Genomic DNA, 22,785 nt, shown 5'->3' with positions numbered 1-22,785 from the left:
CAGGAACTTCCAAATGGAATACACAGTAGAACAAGGGATTGTAGTTGCACAAAAACTTAACTTCATAACACTTCCAAGTTTGGATTTAAAAATAGAGATAAAAGTATAAATTAAATGTGAGCCTCGGAGACTGAACACAATCAATGTTTGTTTCAGAATCTCATGTTTGCAAAGTCTAAAAATACACGGCATGATTAGGGAGTTTAAGTATTTTAAAAGTTATAACATTTAGCTGGGCGTGGTGGCACACGCTTGTAATCCCCGCGCTTGGGAGGCAGACAGGAGGATCACGCAGGTTCGAAGCCAGACTTACTGGCTTAAGAGACCCTGTTTCCAAATAAAATATAAAATAGGTCTGAGAGTGTAGCCCGGAGGTAGAGGGTTCCATCCCCAGTACCACCAAAAAAAAAAAAAAGTTATAACATAGTATCTATGGAAAAAATACTTTCAGTGATCTATTCAGATATATTCATTAATATATTCAAATAATATTTACTAAAAATTTTATATTTTTAGGAAGGATATCTCAGAAATATCTCTTAATGGCTCCAATTAGAATATGTGACCTTCCTCAGACAGTCCCCGACTAGCTCTTCATTCATGTCTTTCAAGAGTAATGTATGAGCTGGGTGTGATGGTACACACCTGTAATTTCAGCACATGAGAGCCTGAGACATGAGAATCCCAGGATCCAGGACAGTCTCAGCAGGGTAGTGAGATGCTCAGCAATATAAAGAGACTATATTTCAAAATAGAAAATAAAATAGGGCCAGGGATGTAGCTTGGAGGTAGAATGCCTCTGGGTTCACTTCCCAGTACTCACTCCCCCCACAGAAACAAGTAATGTATGACAGTATCTAATAAAAATTAAATAATTTTTTTGTGTTTTTCCAAGTGCGAATGAAGTGCAATGCAAGACATATGCTAAAATTGAAACACTACGACAAAGATGGTGTCTTAACTAAAATGGCAGGTAACACCCCAGATTTCTGGCCTGTGACTATCCAATCCCATTTTTTTTTATTATAAATGAGAGATCTGTGCATATCTAAGCATTTAACAAGAACCCCCAGATGAACGAATCAAAAGCAACTGTCTGATTTCTTTGACAGTGAAACAGTTCTTCTTCATCCAGTTTTAAACTCTTATTTCAAATAAACATGTTTAATTTCTATGATGTAACCAACTGGCCCACAAACTCCATTATAACCAACCCCAAATCGTCCCTTGAATGAGACATGGCCCTCTGGCAGACATTCTTATTGCCACTGTCTTTTCTTTGATGGCTGATGAGAATCAACAAGATTGTGTGATTGTTGAAGACTCCATTCAGGCCGCATCGTATTTTTAGCCCTATCAATGGCCATTGAGCAAAGACCTACTTGAGAGATTGGACTTTGAGCTGGACCGCTTCACAGCAGGTCTGCTATTATAGCTGTGGTCCCCACACCCACCACAGTGCTCTGCTCTGACAAATGATCACCACAGCTCCTCCCCTGAAATCATGTTCTATAAAGAAAAAGAAACAAGGAACATTTTATTTACAGAGAAACCTAAGCCTAATCTTACTGAGCAGCGTCTGGCCAGGACAGAGATGTTTGCTAATAGAAAATGAAAATGCTAATGTGAATAATTGGTTTCAAAAAGCTCTTTGTTCAGAGAGGAAGCCTGGTTTAGGGAGAAGGCACTGCAGAGGGTGACTGTGATTCACAGCTCTATCTTGTCCTGGTACTGGTGGTGTCACCCCGAACCAGTCCCTGGATCTCCTGACACCATGGTGATGTCATTGGTACAACTGGGTCAATCGCGTTTTGCCGCCTGGAGGAAGGCCAAGAACTCTGTTATGGCTCCTTGTGGCTGTCTGTACTCTACTGACACACAGAAAGAAAAATCAAAGTGGCGAGGAAAACCAGCGTAAGTGGGTGGCTTTTTGGTTCAGTTATGTAACAGATACACAGACTTCCACTTCTAGCCAAGATCCGGTAAGAGAAACTGGATTATCTTCTCACCAGAAACATAAGAAAGGGACTTAATATATGGAACGGTTTCTGCAAGACACTAGTAGACCTAGGGTGAAGGATAGTGAACCCCGAGTTTCCAGACCATGATCTTAGGCAGAGAAACCCAGGTAGAAACTGGAGAACTCCTACAGTCGAGGAATCTGGAGAACCTACGGCTAGAGTCCACAGGACAGAGTATTGGTGGGAGAGAGCTGCTCTGAAAGAGAATCCAGAGATGTGCAGAGGGCGTTGCTTGAAATTACAGCTGCATAATGAGCAATACAAGCATGTGGAAAGAAACTGGAAGCTGGGCGTTGTGGCGCACGCTTGTAATCCCTGCGCTTGGGAGGCTGAGACAGGAGGATCGCACAAGTTCAAAGCCAGCCTCAGCTACTGAGTGAGGCTCTCAGCAACTTGGTGAGACCATGTTTCCAAATAAAATATAAAATAGGTCTGGAAGTATAGCTCGGAGGTAGAAAGCCCCTGGGTTCCACTCCCAGTACCACCAAAAAAAAAAAAAAAAAAAAAAAAAAAAAAAAAAAAAAAAGAAAAGAAACTGAAACTGGAGGAGGAAGTGGAGCTCTACAAAGAGGATGGAGGATGCAAACGGCACTAATTCCCATTAGTCAGATGGAAAAACTCAGCATTCAAAATTGATTGCTCGCCTGGCGTGGTGGCACATGCTTGTAATCCCAGCGCTTGGGAGGCTGAGACAGGAGGATGGCAAGGTTCAAAGCCAGCCTCGGCTACTTAGTGAGGCTCTCAGCAACTTGATGAAACCGTGTTTCCAAATAAAATATAAAAATAGGTCTGGGAGTATAGCCCGGAGGTAGAAAGCCCCTGGGTTCCACCCCTAGTACCACACACACAAAACTCCTCCCACAAAATTGATTGTTCAAAAGTGCTCCTTGCAGCTAGTAGGGCATAACCAGCTATCTTAGTCAGCTTTCTGTTACTATAACAAAATACCCAAGACATAAAAATAAATGGGTTAAATAAAAGTAGAAGAATGGAAAATACTATACTAACATTACTGACAAGAAAGCTGGAATAGTTTTATTAATATTAGACAAAGTAAAAGCTGGGCATTGTGGCGCTCGCTTGTAATCCCAGCATTTGGGAGGACGAGACAGGGGGATCTCAGTTGATGGACAGCCTCAGCTACTTAATGAAGCACTCTGCAACCTAATGAAACCCTATTTCCAAATAAAGAATAAAGAATAGGGCTGGGTGTAGCTTCATGGTTGAATGCCCCTGAGTTCCATCCCCGGTACCACAAATAAAATGAAATAAAAGATTAGATAAAGTAGATTTCAGAACAAAAAATATTACTGGGGATTAAACGGCAATGTCATGATGATAAGGGAATCCTAGAGGGTATAATGACCCTGGATGTTTACACACTTCTAAGTCGCAAACACAGACAGCAATGCAGGGCAGAAATAGACAAATTCCCAAGTCTAGTTGGAACTTTCATTACCCCTGACCCAATGACGAATAGAACAAACAGTCATGAAGTGCATACTCGTGTTCAAAACATGCCCCACGTTCCAAGCGAGCTCTGCTACTGAATGTCAGTAATGCAGTCCAGGCCCGTGCTGCTTGGTTACCCTTCGGCAATAATCACTGCAAGCCAAGAGTCAGCCTCCTCCCTGTTGACACCGTGCCTGAGGAAGGTCTCCCTCTATAGAAGATGGCCACTACTCTGAGCCAGAAACTTGAGCTCTAGTTTTTCCAGTGCTTTAAAAATTAAGACACTCAGCCAAGTCCCGATGCTTCTTGACCTCAGGTATGTCAATTAAAAAATGAAGGGGCTGAGCTAGTTGGAAATCCTTTCCTAGGGTCTGACTCTTATCAGCACCCCATCTAATCATATATGGAACTTAATGTCTCATTTGATGGTATTGGGAGGTGGAGTCTCCTAATAAGTCATGAGGACGGAGTTCTCCAGAATGGCATTAATGCTCTTGTTAAAGAGGACTTAGAAAGCTCCCTTGACATAGTGAAAAGAGTGTGCCAGCCGGACATAAGGGCACACTCCTGTGATCCCAGTACTTGGGAGGCTAAAACAGGAAGATCGCAATTTTGAGGCCCGCCTCAGCCAATAAGCAAGACTCTCGGCAACCTAGCAAGACACTATTTCAAAACAAACAAACAAACGATTAAAAAAGGGCAGGGGATGTAGTTTGGAGTTAGAATACCACTGGGTTCAACCCATAGTACTTTTACCCCTTAAAAAAAATACTATGAAAAAAAATGTGTATGGACCAGGAGGCAGGCTCTCTCCAAAATATTATGCTAGTGTCTTGATCTTGGACTTTTTAAGCTGCTAGAACAGTGAGAAATCTATATCATTTTCAAGCTACCTGGTCCAGAGCACTCCATTGCAGCCTCCTGAATAGACTAGTACATCTTTCTAGCTTCTGTGTGTCAGACTGAACTGTACCATCAGTCAGGAGTATTCAATCAAGCCAGGTCCTGTGCGCTGAGCTTCTGGAGAGGCTGTCTGACTGCTCTAAGGAGAAGCACATGTGTCTACCATGTTACAGTATAGAGGCCTCTGTGAAGAGGCTACCCTGAGAACCTGTGCCTTTCAAGATTGAATGGACGGGACTCATAGCCGCAGAGCAGCTGCTGGCAGCACTCTCTTGGTCGTTCCTTTGGTTTCCAGCACCCAGGGTCCCACCCCCAGTGCCCGTGTTGTGACCCGCGGTGGGGCCTACCCGAGGAGGAACGGCCTGCAGGGCGGTGATGTAGTTCTCCAGGGCCTGGCGACGGCGGTCATTGAGCATGGCTTCCACTCTGGCCATGTGCGTCTCCACCAGCTGCTGTCGCTCATTGGCGGCTTCCTGTTCTAGCGATTCCACTTTCTCCTGGAAACGCTGTGGTCGTGAACACACATCAATCAGCGACAAACAGCATGGGGTGGCAAGATGAAGCCTTTTAACTATTCCATTTTCCAAGGGGTACAAACTATTCCAGAGTCATTCTGTTATTTTGAGGAATTCTGCAGATTGGGAAGGGCACCTCCCTTTCCAGCACTCCCCATCCCTCAACTAAACCTAATTTCTCATTGGAAATCAGTATGTCACAGAGCCCTTAAAGGCTTATTTGATTGAGGATAATGTTGGATAAATTTATGTACTTACATTACATATTAAAAAAAAAACATTCCCTTCTTACTGGAAGTATTTTAATTTATGCAAATGACCATAATAATCTCTGTTTATGTAAGGTAATTTGGAAGCTGGGTTTCAGTCCAGAATTCAAACTCTCGTGTAATTTTTTCCCAAGGGAAGAAGTAGCAGAGAACTAGGGCAATCAAAGAGATGTATTACTAATATAAAGGAAATTGCAAGTAACCATACGAGTTTTATCGAAATTAATTATAACGCAAAGTAACGGGGAGTAAATATGACCTAGGGCTTAAGTAACTTGATTACTAGACAATGAGTTGGGACAGTCCAAGTTTATGGAAATGTAAAAAATTATGTATGAGGCTCCAGATGCTGGTAAACCGGTTGGCCTTCAAGGAACAGGTTGCTGGCAGGTTCTGCTTGACGGGGACGGGATCAGCTCTCACCTGGATAACTGCCTTCTTTTCAGCTTTGGGCAAGTTCTTTGCTTGACGCTCAGCTTCTTCCCATTCTCTCATGACCTATAAACATGACAAAACATTTGCATTAAACATCACAGCTCTTCCTTCAGATGCAGAGTTAATGGGATGAATGATAGAATTTTCTTCAATCAATTCACTGTAAACACTGAAAAAGTTGATCGAATATCCATTTTTTGGGGAATAATATTTGACCCCCCATGGGGATGTAAATAATTGATCATAGCTACATATCGAACATAAATGTCCATATTTATTGTAGAAACGCAGCCTTTTGAAATAAGATGGGTTTTAAATTTTCTTTAAGAAATGGCCGAAAGTTATCTGACTTGATGTGACCCTATACCAACTGTTCATGAAAGGCATATACTTCCCGAACAAGGTCTTCCATTAATAAAATGCATTCGTTTTCGCCTTTCATGAAAGTTAAAACATATAAACTGTGTACTTTCAGCATGGGGGAAGCAAATGTAACAATTTGTGCGTTGTTTCAGTCATAAATACCATGCCAAAAATGAAGCAATAATAGAAGAAGAAACAAAAGACTTTTGTCACCCCCAATCCTAAACTATGTCCTCTGTAAGAACTGATGAGCAAATAGGTCCTTCTCTTCCTCACCTTGACTCCCAGATAGCAAAGGTTACTCCAAAGCTCCCAGAAATGCAAAGAAAACACACATTGTAATATTCTTTTTTGTTTTTTGAAGATTTAAAGAAGTCTATTAAAAAGATAGAAATACAGAAAATAGAAATACAGCCCCATGCCAGAGTGGCATGGAGGGGTGACTCGAATGAATACACCCGTAATATTCTTGACTGTACAAAAAGTAACACTGCTTCAGTAACCAGGTGACTCAGATCTGACAAGCACTAAAGCTTCTAGCTCTCCACCTTGATGTTCACCTGGACATCCTCAGAGAAGCTCACTACTCAATTCACCTGACTGCAAAGCCCAAGTATCTATAGCTGTGCATCTTGTTAGATGAAAATACGAGTTTCTCACCACCTATGACTGCCCCTTCTCTTTCAAGGGTATTAACTACTGCTGAGTCTAAATGCAACTCAGACCTGAGCTAGGTCAATGAAAGAAAGAGCAAGCAAGCAAAATACTGTACTATTGTCCGATGTGCACTGGTATCCTCTGTTTACTTCTAAAATGTGAGTAGACTTTATTCCTGTACTGCAAAAGCCTATTATTTACAGACATTTTTTCTAAGAAATAATTTTTGTGATTGTCATGGAAATGATGAGTTAATAGTCTTTTTTTTTTTTTTTTTAAGGAATGTCTCTGGGGTAATACTGCATCCAATTACCATGAGTTTCTTATTGTCCACCACCATTAATTCTTTGTATAAAAAACCAGGTCACTTATATGTGTATAAGATATAAATAAGACCCTTAATGTTTTAGTGAAATTATGCAGAAATATGATGGAATGAATTTTCTATTGCACTTGAACAGTATAAATACATCTAAAATAATCTCAAGATTCACAGCAAAATTGAGATAAATACTCCACTGTAATGAGCAAGAAGAGAACACATACAAAAGCAACACGTTGAGCTGGTTAGTTTGGTGTTTCTGTGAGTTAACGAAGGTCACCTATGAGCAAGGGGGGATATTGAAAACTGTCTTTGCTTTATAGATAAGATGAGGCTTGTGGTAAAAATATTTCAATTTCCTCTATTGAGAATGTTCACAGTGGCAATACTTTACCAAGAAGACCTCAGGCAAAAAATTTCAAAATTAGTTTGAGATAGAATGTGAAAAGCTGATTTTCTGTGTAACATTTACATTTTTTACCATCTTACCCTGGACACTCACAACCTGGATTTTAAGCTTTGAGATGGAAGTCCATGAACTTATTACTTATAGAAACAAACTCACACTCAAATGTTGATTTCTCAGAACACTTAAACAATATCTACAAATAAAACAGATATGGCATACCATCGCCCTAGGACACTCACTGAATGACTAGACACAGTAGTCTGGACATCTTCCTTGGATCAACAGCTTCCACTGTGCTATGCTGACAGCAGATAAGCATTAGTGCTGGCCCTGGATCTAACTTAACTGATTCCCCACAATAGCCTGTGAGATTAGGCAGGCCCATCCCCATTTTATGGACAAGGTTAAGGTATGAGGAGTTCAAGGTCAAGTAAACAACAAGTGGAAAAGGAATGAAAATAAACCAAGTGTCAGGTTCAACCTGCCACTATAAAATGAAAAACCTATCAGATGAGATGCTGCTATCTACAAAATAAAAGACTCAAGAGTAAGAGCAACTTTCATTTCGAAAGATTTCATCTTGAGTACACATTAAACTTCTAAATACATAATAATCATAAGTAGTACTTTTGCACTCTCCAGGGGCTTATTATATCTGGGAGATGCTACTCACCACATAGAGCAGCAAACATCTATGGATTTCTAGTTATATTTTCAAAAACCTCAATAAAAAAATACCCCAAACCCCCAATCCTCTGTATTTGTAAGAAAACAAATAACAATTAAAAACTATAAAAAACATCAAACTAAAAACCAAAATTTTTTAAATGTGAAATTCTCAAGATCCATTCCTTGTGGCTGCTGTATGTACCCCTGCAAAGCAATTTTTCACCGCATGCACAGAGGTATCAATTTCATCTGGATTTATGGATCTTCAAAGCTTGGCTGTTTCACACAGGGAAAATGACTACTATGTGGAGATTTAAGAGGCAGGCAAGTTCAAAGTCAGAAAGTCCCCAGAATTCAGCACCATAGATTATAAAGATACATGTTGAGCTCAGATGTCTCACTTTCTTTCCTCTGACCCCTGAGACCTAGATGATGTTCCCTTCTGCAGAATAACACCTGCTAAGTTAGCAGAGCTATAGCTCTAAAAGATCAAGAAAGTCTATCAAAAATTATGTTTAACCTACTAAGACATAGGTTAAACAGAAGCGCTGAAATAAACTTTCTATTCCAGCTGAGATCTATCCTAAATTGAAACAGGGTACTTGAAATCAGTTTTCTTCTTTCTTTCTTTCTTTCTTTCTTTCTTTCTTTCTTTCTTTCTGTACTGGGGATGGAACCCAGGGGCAGTCTACCTCTGAGCTACACCCCAGACCTATTTTTTAGTCTTTTAAAAATTTTTTTTGAAACAGGGTCACACTGAGTTGCACTAAGTATTTGAGGCTGTCTGCAAACCACGATCTTCCGGTCTCAGCCTCCCAAATACTGGGATTACAAGTGCGCACCACCATGCCTGGCTCACTGATTTCTTAATAAAGAAACAAAATGACCTAGATATAATGGAAAAAAAATCCATGGGTTTAAAAATGAAAATAAAAATATAAATGAATAAGTAAATAATGACTAGGTAAGTCTAAGAATAAAATGCCAGATTAAGTTTATGTGAACTTACAGGGACTAAATTAAGTTTATGATCCAGCAGGAGAGACATGGATGTCCCCTCCAAAATAATTGCTAATAAAAATGGGGAACAAATATTCAGAACTGAATAAAAAGCAAGAGCGACGGCGGCTTGTCTCGTTGTGACGATTATGTAGAGTATGGGAAATGGGTGACATCTGCCCGTGTGATGGGAGGGCGTCTCTGGGAAGTTAAGGCTGAGCTCAAAGGGAGCTTTGGGTGGGGTGTGGAGAGGCTCTAACCACAGCAGCCACTTCGTGCTGCAGACAAGATGGGTGGAGGGGCAGGCAGGAGGCAGCTTGGGCTCAGGGTGCAGGCAGACTTTGCAAAGGGCAGGTAGAGCACTCAAGTGTTTAGTTTTCTTCTTCTTTTAGACTTCACGGCCTCCCTCCATCCCCCAAACTGGATTTTTTTTTTTTTGGTGGAACTGGGATGAAGGCTTTCTACCTTCAGGCTATACTCCCAGACCTATTATTTTATATTTTATTTGGAAACAGGGTCTTACTAAGTTGCTGAGAGCCTCACTAAGTAGCTGAACCTGCGTGATCCTCCTGTGACAGCCGTCACCATGCCTGGAAACAAACTGGATTTTTGAGGACAGTGGGAAGCCTCCGAAATCTTCAGAAGAAAAAAGTGAGACGGGATTTAAGTTTGAAGGAGGCAGTTAGTTCCACTCACAGTCTTCCCTTTTTTTTTGGGGGGGGGTACTTAACAGTGATGATACACCTGCCTGTGTCTTTCCAAATGGAAAACCCCGTTATTCAAAGGAATGAATTCGCTCACGTGAAGCCTCCCTGTTCCGCTCTAGCCAGCATTCTAGTTCAATTCACTACTAGGTTTCCACTGTTGGCAGAATTAGAACTGCGTATTATATTTCAAGAAGTGATACTGAACCAGGTGTGGTGGTGCACACCTGAAATCTTCGTACTTGAGAAGCTGATGGAAATAGGAGGATAGCATGTTTGAGACCAGGTTCAGGAACTTAGGGAGACTTTGGTTCAAAATTAAAAATGAAATAGGGCTAGGGGGTATACCTGGGTAGAATGCCCTTGGAGTCAATTCCTAGTAACATAAACACAAACACACACACACACACACACACACACACACATTGTTATAAAGTAATAAAGCAGTATTATATTTTTTCTATTTATGTTATAACACTAAAGTAGATCTAAATATTGTAGTTAGTCATCTTTAAGACAAGTAACTGTAATTGAGAGTGGTGGCACATTCCTGTAATCCTATTATTTAGGAGGCTGAGACAGAAGGATTACACATTTGAGGCTAGCCTCAGCCACTTAGCAAGACTTTGTTTCAAAATAAAAAATAAAAAGGGCTGGGAGTGTTTGCTCAGTGGTAGAATGCCCCTGGATTCTAACACCCCCCACACACACACAAACATACACACACAGACACAGTGCACTGTGGCTTTTTAGATACATTAATATTTCTGTTTTAAAACGTAGGTTTTATTATTATTCAGGTGTGGTGAGGCGAACAGAACAGGTAGACACGTGCTACTGAGAAGATAGTCCCCAAGAGGAGGACTCACGCCTAAACACGCAAGGCACGGGGGAGCGACCGGGTGGGTGAGAAGGCAGAGGCAGCCTTTACTGTGGATTTCATGGGAAGGAATGGGCAAGGTGGTGCAAGCAGGTTTAGTAGGATTTACCAGTTGGATTAAATTTGGCACTTCTGGGGAGTGGGGGCTGTCCCCCAGAGGTCTGCTACCTGCTCCAGGGTGACTGGAACACAAGGATACTGACCCCAGCATTAAGAACCAGATTTGAACTGTTTGGCCACTCATTTGATTTGTTTAGCCCAGGGTGGGGGAAGTCCTGCTAGAACTCATAAAACCCCAGCTCAGAAAACAGAAAATAAACAGGCATGATTAGTAGTTTACTGAAAACTTAATATGATCTTAAAGATATATGACCGACTAACTCATGAGTGACATTTAATTTTTATCAAGACCTTTGAAATGCATGGGCTAAGAATGAAAAATTAAAATTACTCACATCTGATATTTATTACACAGTACAAACACCAGACTAATGAAAGTTGACATTAACCTCACTCACATCTTTCTTCATTCACTTATGTTTCCTTCTTTTTTTTTTTTGTAGACCTCAAGTTAGAAAGGTGACTGGCAAATAATAAGTGCTAGATGCATATTTGTTGAATGAATGAGGCATCTGAGGAAAGGCTAAATTTCGGTACTATTAAGCTCTCATACTGAATCCATTGTCTGGCAGTAGGCACAGCTTAAGTTGTGACTGATGTTTTTATATAGAGAACTATGTTTCAGACATTAAGTTACTTCTCAGTTTTTTAAGTGAAGAATCTGCTAAACAAACAAACAAACAAACAAACAAACAAACAAGAGTTTACAGTGTAGCATAGACAAAAGAGCACTGTACTTCAAACAAGAAAGACTTGGGTTCCAAACACCATCTCTGTGCCATATAGACCACTTTGTGCTAGAGTGGGAAGCCATTCCCTTGAGTCTTAATTCCATTCTCTATCACTGTGGTTCTAGAGGATATGATCATCATTGTCAACTGATTGAGTTTAAACTTTCTAAGCATTCTCCTTCTGAGAAATAGGAGGTTTAAAGTTACAATAATCTGGTACTTAATAAAAACAATGTTCACTTTTTATTAAAGAACATTTTTTTTTTTTGGCACTGGGGATGGAACCCAGGAGCTTTCTACCTCCAAGCTACTTCCCCAGCCCCATTTTTTATTTTATATTTGGAAACAGGGTCTCAATACGTAGCGCAGGGTCTCACTAAGTAGCTGAGGCTGGCTGCAAACCCGGATCCCCCTTTTTCAGCCTCTCAAGTACTAGGATTACAAGCATGTGTCACCACATCCAGTTAAAGAACATTTTAATTGATTTTAATTCCCAACATTGATTTTAATTCACAACATTCATACGTATACACAGAGTAATGAAACTGAGTACCTTTCTTTTCCTTAAGTAAATCTCATTGTTTAACTTTAATATATTTAACACATTATGAGATACCCATAGATAGTAAACAGGTTGCTATGGTGAAGCAAATTAGCTTTGTCTCACATGGTCCCATGAAGTAGTTTTCTTTACTAGAGAGAATGTTACAGACATTTTAATTTATGCTTCAAAAAAATCCCACTGGGCCTAATATACCTGGATCTTACCTGCATCTGTTCATGGATGATGCAGAGCACAAAAATAAAATCAAAACCCACCCCACAATCAGTGCCTTTATAAAAACATTTGAAATGAAAACTTTATGTTTTTAGTCGGGCATGGTGGCGCACGCTTGTAATCCCTGCGCTTGGGAGGCAGAGACAGAAGGATCGCACAGGTTCGAAGCCAGCCTCAGCTACTTAGTGAGGCTCTCAGCAACTTAATGAGACCCTGTTTCCAAATAAAATATAAAAAAGGCCTGGGAGTATAGCCCGGAGGTAGAAAGTCTCTGGGTTCTACCCCCAGTACCACCAAAAAAAAAAAAAAAAAAAAAGAAAAGAAAACTTAATGTTTTTAGAGATTCAGATAAAGCCATTGATTGACTGGGCCACCCAAAAGACAGAGGCAAGCCCAGATTCACCAGTACTGTAGGGAAGAAAGAAGAATCAGATGTACCTGGGACATCCTCTCCCGGTGCTTGGCCTCCAGTCTCTCTTTGGCTTTCTGGAAATGGGCGTGCTCGTTTTCGTCCCCAGGTGTCTCAAGATACTTGTCCACGGCGTCTGGAGTGCTGGCTGCTGTGGTAGGGACTACAAGAAGAAGGGAAGGAAGTTTGAGAAGGGAGACGGAATGTCCAAACACTCACAAAGAAATTGTATTTTCAGTTATCCCCAGGACAAAGAATTTAGTAAAGAAGCACAGGCAAGATGTTAATGCTGTTTAAGAAAACACCAGGGGACATGTTGGAGCACAATAAAGATGTGTCTCACCTCCTCCAAGCATGGGGAAAAGGAAAATCTCTAACAGCCCATTTTGCAATTAAAGAATTAAAAAATTCATTGCAAAATAGGCATATATAGAACAGTTGGTGCTTAATCTGGACACATTTTCCCAAATTCTCCTGTTTTGCTAGGTTTATTTATTTATTTATTTATTTATTGGTAATTTGAAGTACTGATTATTTACTTTTAAAAACAGTCCATTTGGTATCAATATCACACCCTAAAATTCTTATAGAAATCAAAGAAAACTAAAAATTAGCCTATTTCAGAATAACTGGACCTCTGAGAACAGTAAATTCTACAGTGTTTTAGAGAGCTTAATTACACTACAAAATGAACATAAACGTCAATTAGCGCATCTCCGGAATCACAAAAGGACCTTCTGCTTTTATACATTTGGCAAGTCAACAATTCATTATACTACTTGTCAGAAAGAAAGTGATCTCTAGTTTGAATGTAACTGATGCTGCTAAGCAATATTTGAGTTCTACCATACACGGCTTTATTACGTGGAAACATACTCATAAAATTGAAGATATATTATAAAACAAAAATCGTCTAACTCCCGAGACAGTGAAGTGTAATGCTATACAAGCAGTTTTCTGAAAACTCTGTAATGATAGAATTCAGAGTCCTTAAAAGCTTAAAGGAGGGAGGGAGAGAAAGAGAGACAGAGAGAGGTATAGAGAAAGACACTTAAAGAACACGTTTCACTTAAAAATGAGATGAGATGTTTTCACTGTTTCTCATGTCAAATCCATTTGAATCCTGTCTCCTGTTTTATCCAAAAGATGATTTAACTACTAATGTTTCAAACATTCTTTGAACTCTTTTTATCTAATTCCTTGAGAAATAATGTCCCAAAAAGGGCTTGAATGAGAAGAATTGATGGCTAAGTCATTTTGACATTTGAAGAATGTATGGCTAAGTCATTTTGAAGCTAACTTCTTAGGTTATATATCTTTTATACAAGATGAAGAAAACGTCTGGAATCTTAATTTAAGTCTTCAAAATAGTGACAGAAAGCAAAAAGGTGAGGGTTTTTTTATTTTTTGCTAAACAATTAAAGAAAATGTTTAGTTTTAAAGAAAAGAATTCATTCTGATTTTTCCCTTTCAACTTCAACCACCAAGTCATCATTCTTTTTCAAAACACAAAAGCAGTTGAGGTGTTCATCCAGATGTTGCCTTCAAGTGGACAGGAGGCAGGGCACATTCCTAGAACCGCATACAACTGTCCCCATCTTCTGTGTAGTAAAGGGAAAATGATACTTCACCTGACACTGACAGCAAAGGAAGAAGGAAGACAATCCAGGGTTGGCAACTAGGCCATTTGTTTGTTTTGGTGTTGCTGGGGAAGGAACCCAGGGACATTCTATCATTGAGCTACATCCCTAACCCTTTTAGTTTTAAATTTTGAAACATGGTCTTGCTGGATTGTTAAGGGTCTCCTTAAATTACTGAGGCTGGCCTTGAGCCTGTGATCCTCCTGTCTCAGCTTCCCAGGCACTGGGATTACAGGAATGCACCACCATCCCTGCTTCTACAGCTGAATTTGAATCTCACTTGTCTATTTTACAATGACTGGGATCTAGGGAAAGTGACATCATCACACTGCATTTCAGTTTCTTTATGAAGAAGTGAGAATGTACTATAGGACATGCTTGGGACATCAGAAAAATGAGATCTCATATGATAATAAGTTGTGGAAAGGTACTTCATCCGTGTTAGCAACTTCCCTTCCTCCTGTTTTTCATACCTTATTTAAATCTTATCACTCCATTAACCACAGGGGGGGAAAAATCAGCCACTTTTATTTCCAACTCACTGAAAATAAATTACACACAAGACCATGAAATGTCTTCAACAGAAGTACCGTTACATTTTTTTTCTAAAAAAAAAATCTTAGGTATAACACATAGGAGATTGAAATTACCAAAAATAAGTGAGTTTTTAATTTGTAAGGCAAAAGCAATTTTCAATTTTCAAGTCTTTTTGTCGAAGAAAAAATATCAAAGGTAAATATTTTTTTTCTGCATACCCTTAAGCAAATCTATATACAAGTAATTTTCCTTTTACTTAAACATTTTCTCAATATAAAAATGGAAGTGGTATTGAAAATTTTAAACTTATTTCCTATGGTTTTAATCATTTCCTCATCTTTACTGGAAGGGAGTAAATAAAAGCAAGTTAAAGTAAAAACAGAGAATTTTGTGTTCTTTTGGCATAGTACAATGACATGAATTAGGCAGGGCATATTTTACATTAGACACAATAAAATAATATACACATTTGAGCATGTATGCACTGATCAAGATAGCCACTTGGCTCTAAGACATAACACCGCCTAATCCTCCTTCAGAAGAACTTACATTACATAAATAGGAAGGTTTCCAGCTCTTTTGACCGGCAAACTTTATGGTTTCTTCTAGTTTTTATGGATTGCAAATATTGCTTACTGTATAATAATGGAAAAGAGACAAAACACTATAATCTCATTAGCCTAAAGTAAAATACAGCTCTATAATACTGATAATAAAGATAATCAAGAAATAAGTATACAAATGATGTCTAACAATATTAGGACTATCTCAAGTATCAAACTGTTTCCTAGGCATATGGAAATGAATACAATACTGTATTATAAATTTAATAAAGAAAGGTGTCGTCAATGGCTAGTTTTATGTGCCAATTTGACTGGGTCACAGGGTGTCCAGATTAAACATTTGTATGGTGTGTGTGTGTGTGTGTGTGTGTGTGTGTGTGTGTGTGTGTTTGCTGGGGATCCTGGATGAGATTAGCCCTTGGATCTGCAGACTGTAGACTGCCTCCCTAATTTAGGGGAAGGAATCACCCAATCCACTGAGAGCCAGCATAGAACAAAAAGGCCAAAGAGAAAGGAATTTGTACTTTTTTGCTGTTTTTGGGTCTGCCTGACTGAGGTGGGACACTGGTCTTCTGCTGCTTTGAACTGGGATTTTTACCATGGGCTCCCCTGGTTCCCAGGCCTTTGGATTCAGATCAAATTATACCACAGGCTTTCTGAGTCTCCACCTTGAAAACGGTCACATGACTTATAACTTCCATGCAATATTCCTGTAATGTGCCTAGTAGGGCAGATACTAATGAAAAGAGGATATTGTTGATATTGTTATTTCACCAGCTTGGAAGTCTGAACCCATATCATGGCTTCTTAAGGAACCTCATAGAGGTCTCCCAACAGGCCAAAGTGCTTTGTGGTGGTTTAAAAAATAGAAACATAAACCTCCCCAGAGCCAGTTTGTTTCTACCTTAGAAGTGCTCACAGTGACTCTTCGAGGGGCCAGTGAGAGCGTCTGTACCTGTTCCCTCTGCGCCCTGGACATACCCTGACATCCCCTTCCCAGAGGGAAACACCTTTGGAGGGCAGGTTTCCTACCACTGCTCACCATCTCAGTGAGCAACTCTCTGGCCCGCCCTGGCCCTTTTACACTATAGTAGCCAGGCCTGGAAACAGAATGTCTTTAGGATGTGGGGATAGTAGGGAGAGCTAAAAGAGCTGGAATTAGTTGTTTAAAAAGAGACAACTTCTCTTAAATTCCTCAGCTAAGTTTGTAACTGAGACCGGTAACAAAGCCCTCGTAAAGATTTATTTGAACAGAAATTGTATTACTCAGGGTTCTTTAGGGAAATAGGATTTGCGTGTGCGTGTGTGTGTATGTGTGTGTGTGCACGTGCATATGCGAACATGCACATATATGAACCCACGGCTACATCTCACACCATTACGGTTCCAGCGCCCAGTGGGGGCACCGGTACAGTTTTGGTGTGGCACCATAACACTCTAAGCGCCTAATCATTAGCAGCACCAGCAACATCATATGCACATGCTTTTAGCTTTTTAAATGATTTTCCTATTTAAAAATACAATTCACCAGCCAGGTGTGGTGGCTGATGCCTGTAATCCCAGTACCTTGGGGGCTGAAACCAGAGGATTGCTAGTTCAAATTATGATGGGCTTGGGATACAAAAGGAAGAATTATCCTAACTTCAATGAATAATGACCATGATGGCCTTCTCTAATAGGATACAAGGCAGAATGTTTCCCTAAACTGAATGACATTTAGTAGATATATAAGGGTAGAGTCTAAAAAGAAAATTCAGTCAGTCTCCCTTTGTCTAAAGGCAACTTATCTCTACACCACTGGCAACAGAAGATGAGCAAATTAAGTCCTATACAAGTTGCCTTATCACTAAAAATCCTATTTAATACAGTACAGCAACCCTGTCACTTGAAAGGGATATAATTTGTGAGAAACTGCAATGGGAATAACTTATGTGTGGATAAAATATAAACTGAGAAGGATTTTATGTGAAAATTTAATCCCAACATGGCAGGGCTTGTAGATAGCTATCTCCAACTTAAAAATACTTAAAAAAAAAGTTTCTCCATTTCCCTAATTTCAAAATAAGCTAAAAAACCACCTAGTCCAAGCAAAAGTCATGTATTTAATATCTCTATCAAGTCTGACAGGGGGCCATGCATAACATGAAAATAGTGTTAGTGATTCTTCGGTGTGGCGCTCTATTTTCTTAAAAACAAACAAACAAACAAACAAACAAACAAAAAACAAAGGCACATTTCCTTGTATCATACGTTATAGCCAGCACAATCGCAGCGGGCAGGGAACATGATCAACAGTGTAATGTGGATGTAAGGTAATAAAAATGTTAATCTATGCTGTGTTTACTGTGGTCAAGCTACATTTCTTTTTAATGTCTCTGGACATGTATTGACGTGGGAGTTTTGTCAAATATATGAAACGAATGTGAAAGAATGAGTGCTGGCATTATGTTTTCCTTTTATCGGCAGCTGGCATTATTTGATTAATATCCATACACTCTATTCAGTGCAATGTGAAGTTTAAAAGCCATCTCAAATCTGAAGCTAAAATATATGTGTGAAGCAACAGCAATAATAACTGGCATCTAGAATGTCTTATATGCCCTTGTTTCTTGTCAATTTCTTGGGAGTTACTCTCACCTTTATTAATGGGGGCTCATAAAGAAATGGCCTGTCATAGCTGCTCAGCACATAATAGATGAGTTCAGAAAATCAAAATCTTCTATATTGTCCTTTTTCATAGAAACGGTAGCAGTAAAAGCAGATGGGATTTTAACCTCTTTGCAGGTCTTAGGATAAAACCAATTTCATTTTACTCCAGTCTTCTAGAGTAATCTGTCCCTTCTACTTATGTTTTACTTGATGTTGTTATTTAATTCTGTCATATATCTGAGTTTCCTTTCATCAGTAAGACTATCAAGTTGTTGAAAGCAGAGTGATTGCATTACTTTGCTGGTGTCTCTCAAAACAACTGGCTTAGCACTGATATCTCCTGGATTCAAAAGCAAAGATTGCGTTAAACCAGGAATCGGCCTGCTGGCTGCTCTCTGAAAAATAATGTTTTATGGGAACAAGAAGCAGTGTCTATTAGTTTACTCCCTGTCTGTGGCTGCTTTCACACTGTGGAAAGTTGCAACAGAGATTATATGCACTGCAAAGTCTAAACTATTTACTATCTGGCCTTTTATAAAAGAAGTTTGCCAATCTCTTTAATAAGAAACTATCCACCTACTCTCTTTTGGCAAACAACTAAGGGATAGAGAGTATATATAATGAGAATCTTTTTATTATTCAGAGTAAATGGTCCTTCTTTAAAAAAAAAGTTGAGTTTGTAAAGTAATTCAATTCCTTTCCATCATAAGAGTTTCTCACTATTATTGCTTTGAAGAAAATTTTTTGAAATCTATTTCTCTAAGCGTTTTTGGATATCAAAGATTTGGCTTTGCACACTGGTAACTCTAGTACATTCTACTGGCACTGATGTGGCATGTAATTTTATGCACCACCACATTGTTTAATCATTGGTTTTAATCCTATTTGGCAGTTCTAGTTTCATTAGTATCATACAATGTGCTAATAGGACTTGATTTCTGCTATTTCACAATTCAAAGAACAAAAGCAAGATTAGAAACAAGAATTCAAATTTGACCAAAGACTATCTGGCCCGGGCATTAAGGCAGGATATGATCAAGATAGGATACAAGACCAATGACCATGGGTTAAAGTGTTACCTTCCTTTCAGACGCTGCACAGTGACTTACCTATGGTTTGCAAACCCCAGCCTTTTGAGGCAACAAACTTAGAACCTAAGAATGGTCCTTTGACCCTTTCCGAGAGATTCTAATTCCTTTTAGGTTCTCTGGAACTGCACTGTCTAGTCAATGATAACCTGACACACTGATCTTTTTCCCTTCCTCAATCCTGCATGGGGAAACACCTAAACTGTCACCAAAAACATGAACAATTTCTTTGTGAGATTCGGTGTTATTAGCAAGTTGGTCTATTTAACTTTTGAGATGCAATCTGATGGGACAATACCAGAAAAAATGACCAAACTCTCTTATTTGAAACATAAACTAGTCATCAAATATTTATACAATAATTGTGTTGTTTACAAACACGGCACCACACAAAATGACTGTGAGACTCTTGCCTTCTCCCAAACTTAAATGGGCAGATGTAAAATTAGTATCAGAAAAATAAATCTCACCAGGTATGTTGGTGCATGACTGTCACCCCAGTACTTGGGAGGTTGAGATGAGAGGATGACTGGTTTGAGAACAGCTTCAGGAAAGGAGATCATGTTTCAAAACAGAAATTAGATTATAAGGCTGGGAGCCGGGCGTGGTGGCGCACGCTTGTAGTCCCCGCGCTTGGGAGGCAGAGACAGGAGGATCGCGCAGGTTCGAAGCCAGCCGTCCTGGCTTAAGAGACTCTGTTTCCAAATATAAAAAAGTATAAAATAGGTCTGGGAGTGTAGCCCAGAGGTAGAAGGGCTTCCAGGAACTCCAGTACCACCACCAAAGAAGAAAGGAAAGGAAAAGAAAAGAAAAAAGAAAAGAAAAGGAAAGAAAAGAAAAGAAAAGAAGGCTGGGGATGATATAGCTTAGAGGTAGAATGCCCTCAGATTCAATCTCAGTAAAAAAAAATAAATAAAATAAAGATCCTTTATCCCAAATGGAAATGACTTTTTAAAGGGCTTAAATGCATAAGTTTATAAGTAAAATTATAGCAATCAATCTCATGTCTCTATCCTTTATATTTGTGCTTTAGACTCTTAATCTGTGAAAATAGCAACAACAAAAAACCAGATCTGAACCTCTGAAATTGCAATGCTTTTCAGTATTGGTTTTTATGACAAAAAAATTAAAATCTAAAAATGCCTGATGATAGTAATATAATCTTGACATGAAAATTATTATTATTTTCTCTGTTAAGTGTAATCTGATACCAACTGGAGAGTGTTTTTCCATCTCATTTCACTTTTTTATCTTTCAACTAGAAGCAGCTCAGTCTGAACAACCTGCCCAGCCATCCACCTCTGTGCCAGGAGATATCATACAACTACCTCTACGCTGATGAAAAAGAACAGGCGTCCACACCACCCAAACCGGCTTCTTCCCCTTCTCGTTGGAGTCATTCTCTCTGAACTGAGTTTGCTATTTACTTTTGACCTCTAGACGCCCGTGATTTTTTTCAGTCCGAATGTGCAGTTTGCTATAAATAAGACTACAGAGCTGCACAGGCTATAAATAACTAAAAATTATATGCTTTCTCCTGTCTGTTTGTACTAGCACGGCAAACCCCTTCACTTGCTGTGACTGAATAGTCTCCGTAGGTAGTCAAGAAAATATAGCTGACTAAATCACTTCATCCTCCTAGACGGGAAGGTTGTCAGGGTCCTAAAGACACTGCGGAGGGAGAACATGAGTGAGAAGGAGAAACCTACAAAAGAGACTCAACATCTATTTGGAAGAGTGAGCAAGAACATGTAGTCATTACGCAAGCTTCATGAAAATCAGTTTATCAAATGATGATGTTTGCTTCTGTCGGCTCATTATAAGGGAAAAATATTATTCTCTTATATGCTAAAATGATATAAAATGAAGCAAGGAAAATAACACCCACTTTTAAAAAGTAGGAAATGCATGTCATTTATTGCCGCATGCTCTCTATAGCCCTGGGATTTAGGAAAAATACTAATCTTCATCTCTTTACTATTTTATATACTCTTAAACTGTACTTTCTGAACCTCAAATATTATTATCTAACCTAGAAACAATTTTTTTGAACCAAATACTTAGCCATTTGGAGTAGAGCACAGCCAATATGTCATTTAGAAATGTTTCAAATCTGGTCCTCTCATGATGAAGGGCTCCAGACAAGTCACTAAGCTCCTTAAGCCTAGATTTCTCAGATGTACAAAGAAAATGAAAAAACAAATGTCCACAAAGTGTTTCAGAGAAAAACAAATAATTTGTGAAAATTCTTAGTATAATGCGAACATGTCATGAAAATTAATGTATTATCAACAATACATTGTGATAACAATTTTTCTTAGTCCTTCTCTATCTACTTGCCAGGTTTTTAATATTCTTAGAAAAAATGTTTTTTTTTATAATAACAAAATATGTTCATTGTGGTGGTAAACTACATCTTTAAAAGTCATACACTATTTTAACCCAAACCTTTATGATTTAGGATAAAGTATTTTGTAAAAATAAATAATTCTCCATCCATAATTTATCCTTTAAAAAAGTTGATTTTTCAGGATAATGTTAATCGATGCTAATTTTAATTATATAATATCTAAGCCACAACTGAAATTATATCAATTCTCTGGCAATCATAAATATCAATATAAGTGGATAAATTCTACTTCTGGAATATAACCCGAGTAAGAAATGAGCATTGGTGTGTATTTGACACTACATTTTTAAATCAAGTTAGATTGACAGGATAACTGAAATAAACAGAAAACACAAGGCATTGTAAGACCCTCAGTGCCTGATAAATATGCTTCTTCATAGGAAACTCTTTTTCTACTTCCTAACAACCAAATCCTAAGCAGAGCACCTCATATCCACCACTGTGCATTCTGGGAGAAGAGGAAGAGGTGGTCCTGAAATCTAAAAGTGACCTTTCAGCTCCTAACACTCGATACTTGTCTTACAGCACACATAACTGGAATGTATGTACACAATTAGTCTGTGTACTGCAAAGCATGCATATTAAATACCTTGGAGCAAAACAAGTTACTAATGGATACGGTCTCTTGTTAAACCGTGGCATTTTAGCAGCTTTTAGGAAATAAGATTATGACAAATCAAACACAATAATAAGGCTGTATACCCAATATTTAACTGAGCCACACTAAAGAGAAAGGAAACTGGCCAGAAATAGAAGCGTAGTCAGTGCTCTCAGCCCGGCATCTGAAGTTGTCTGGCAAAATTACTGATCTTGAAATCGCAAGCCAGGCAATGGGAATATATACTTTATTGAAAGACAGAAGGTCAAGACACACACAACCCATGCAAAGACTGTGATGCCGCTGCAGGTGTAATCAGCCATGCAAGTCTCCTCCCCCTTGCCCTCCCCTCAAGCGAATGACAACATACTTTTAACAGGATCTTGGGGGAGAGGTTCCCGGGTAGTCTTGAATAAACTTTGGGACACTAGGGAGAAAAAAAGAATGTAACTAAAAATAAAAACAGAAACATAGGGAGGTGGCTGAAACTCACACGATTCCATTAACCCTAAGCAAAACAAACAAATCATTAAATTATAAACAGAAAAACTAAACAGGGAACCAAAGTAAACATGAATAAACATAGGCTGTTTTCACCAGCGATGAGCATCTTATGTTCCTGGACATTTTGTCTCTGACAGGATATCCAAGTAATTGCTAGAGG

General features: G+C 39.0%; 1 protein-coding gene across 9 annotated transcripts in view; it reads right to left on the bottom strand.

Annotated features, from left to right (window-relative positions):
* Window positions 1–22,785, bottom strand: part of APP (amyloid beta precursor protein) — a gene marked incomplete at its 5' end in the record, with an annotated part of 275,766 nt that overhangs the window by 86,276 nt on the left and 166,705 nt on the right. For 5 of the 9 annotated variants that reach the window (XM_080696690.1, XM_080696691.1, XM_080696694.1 and 2 more), the window contains 3 exons: window positions 4,724–4,882; window positions 5,584–5,658; window positions 12,666–12,799. In XM_080696690.1, the coding sequence (XP_080552816.1) occupies window positions 4,724–4,882; window positions 5,584–5,658; window positions 12,666–12,799 (368 nt within the window). Of the gene's footprint in view, window positions 1–4,723; window positions 4,883–5,583; window positions 5,659–12,665; window positions 12,800–22,491; window positions 22,549–22,785 lie in introns of all 9 variants that reach the window. The other 4 variants (XM_080696688.1, XM_080696689.1, XM_080696692.1 and 1 more) reach the window with 1 other exon arrangement.

Source organism: Muscardinus avellanarius (assembly GCF_963383645.1).
Source record: "Muscardinus avellanarius genome assembly, chromosome: 5".
Taxonomy (NCBI): Eukaryota; Metazoa; Chordata; class Mammalia; order Rodentia; family Gliridae; genus Muscardinus; species Muscardinus avellanarius.
This window is presented reverse-complemented; position numbering and strand designations above follow the sequence as displayed.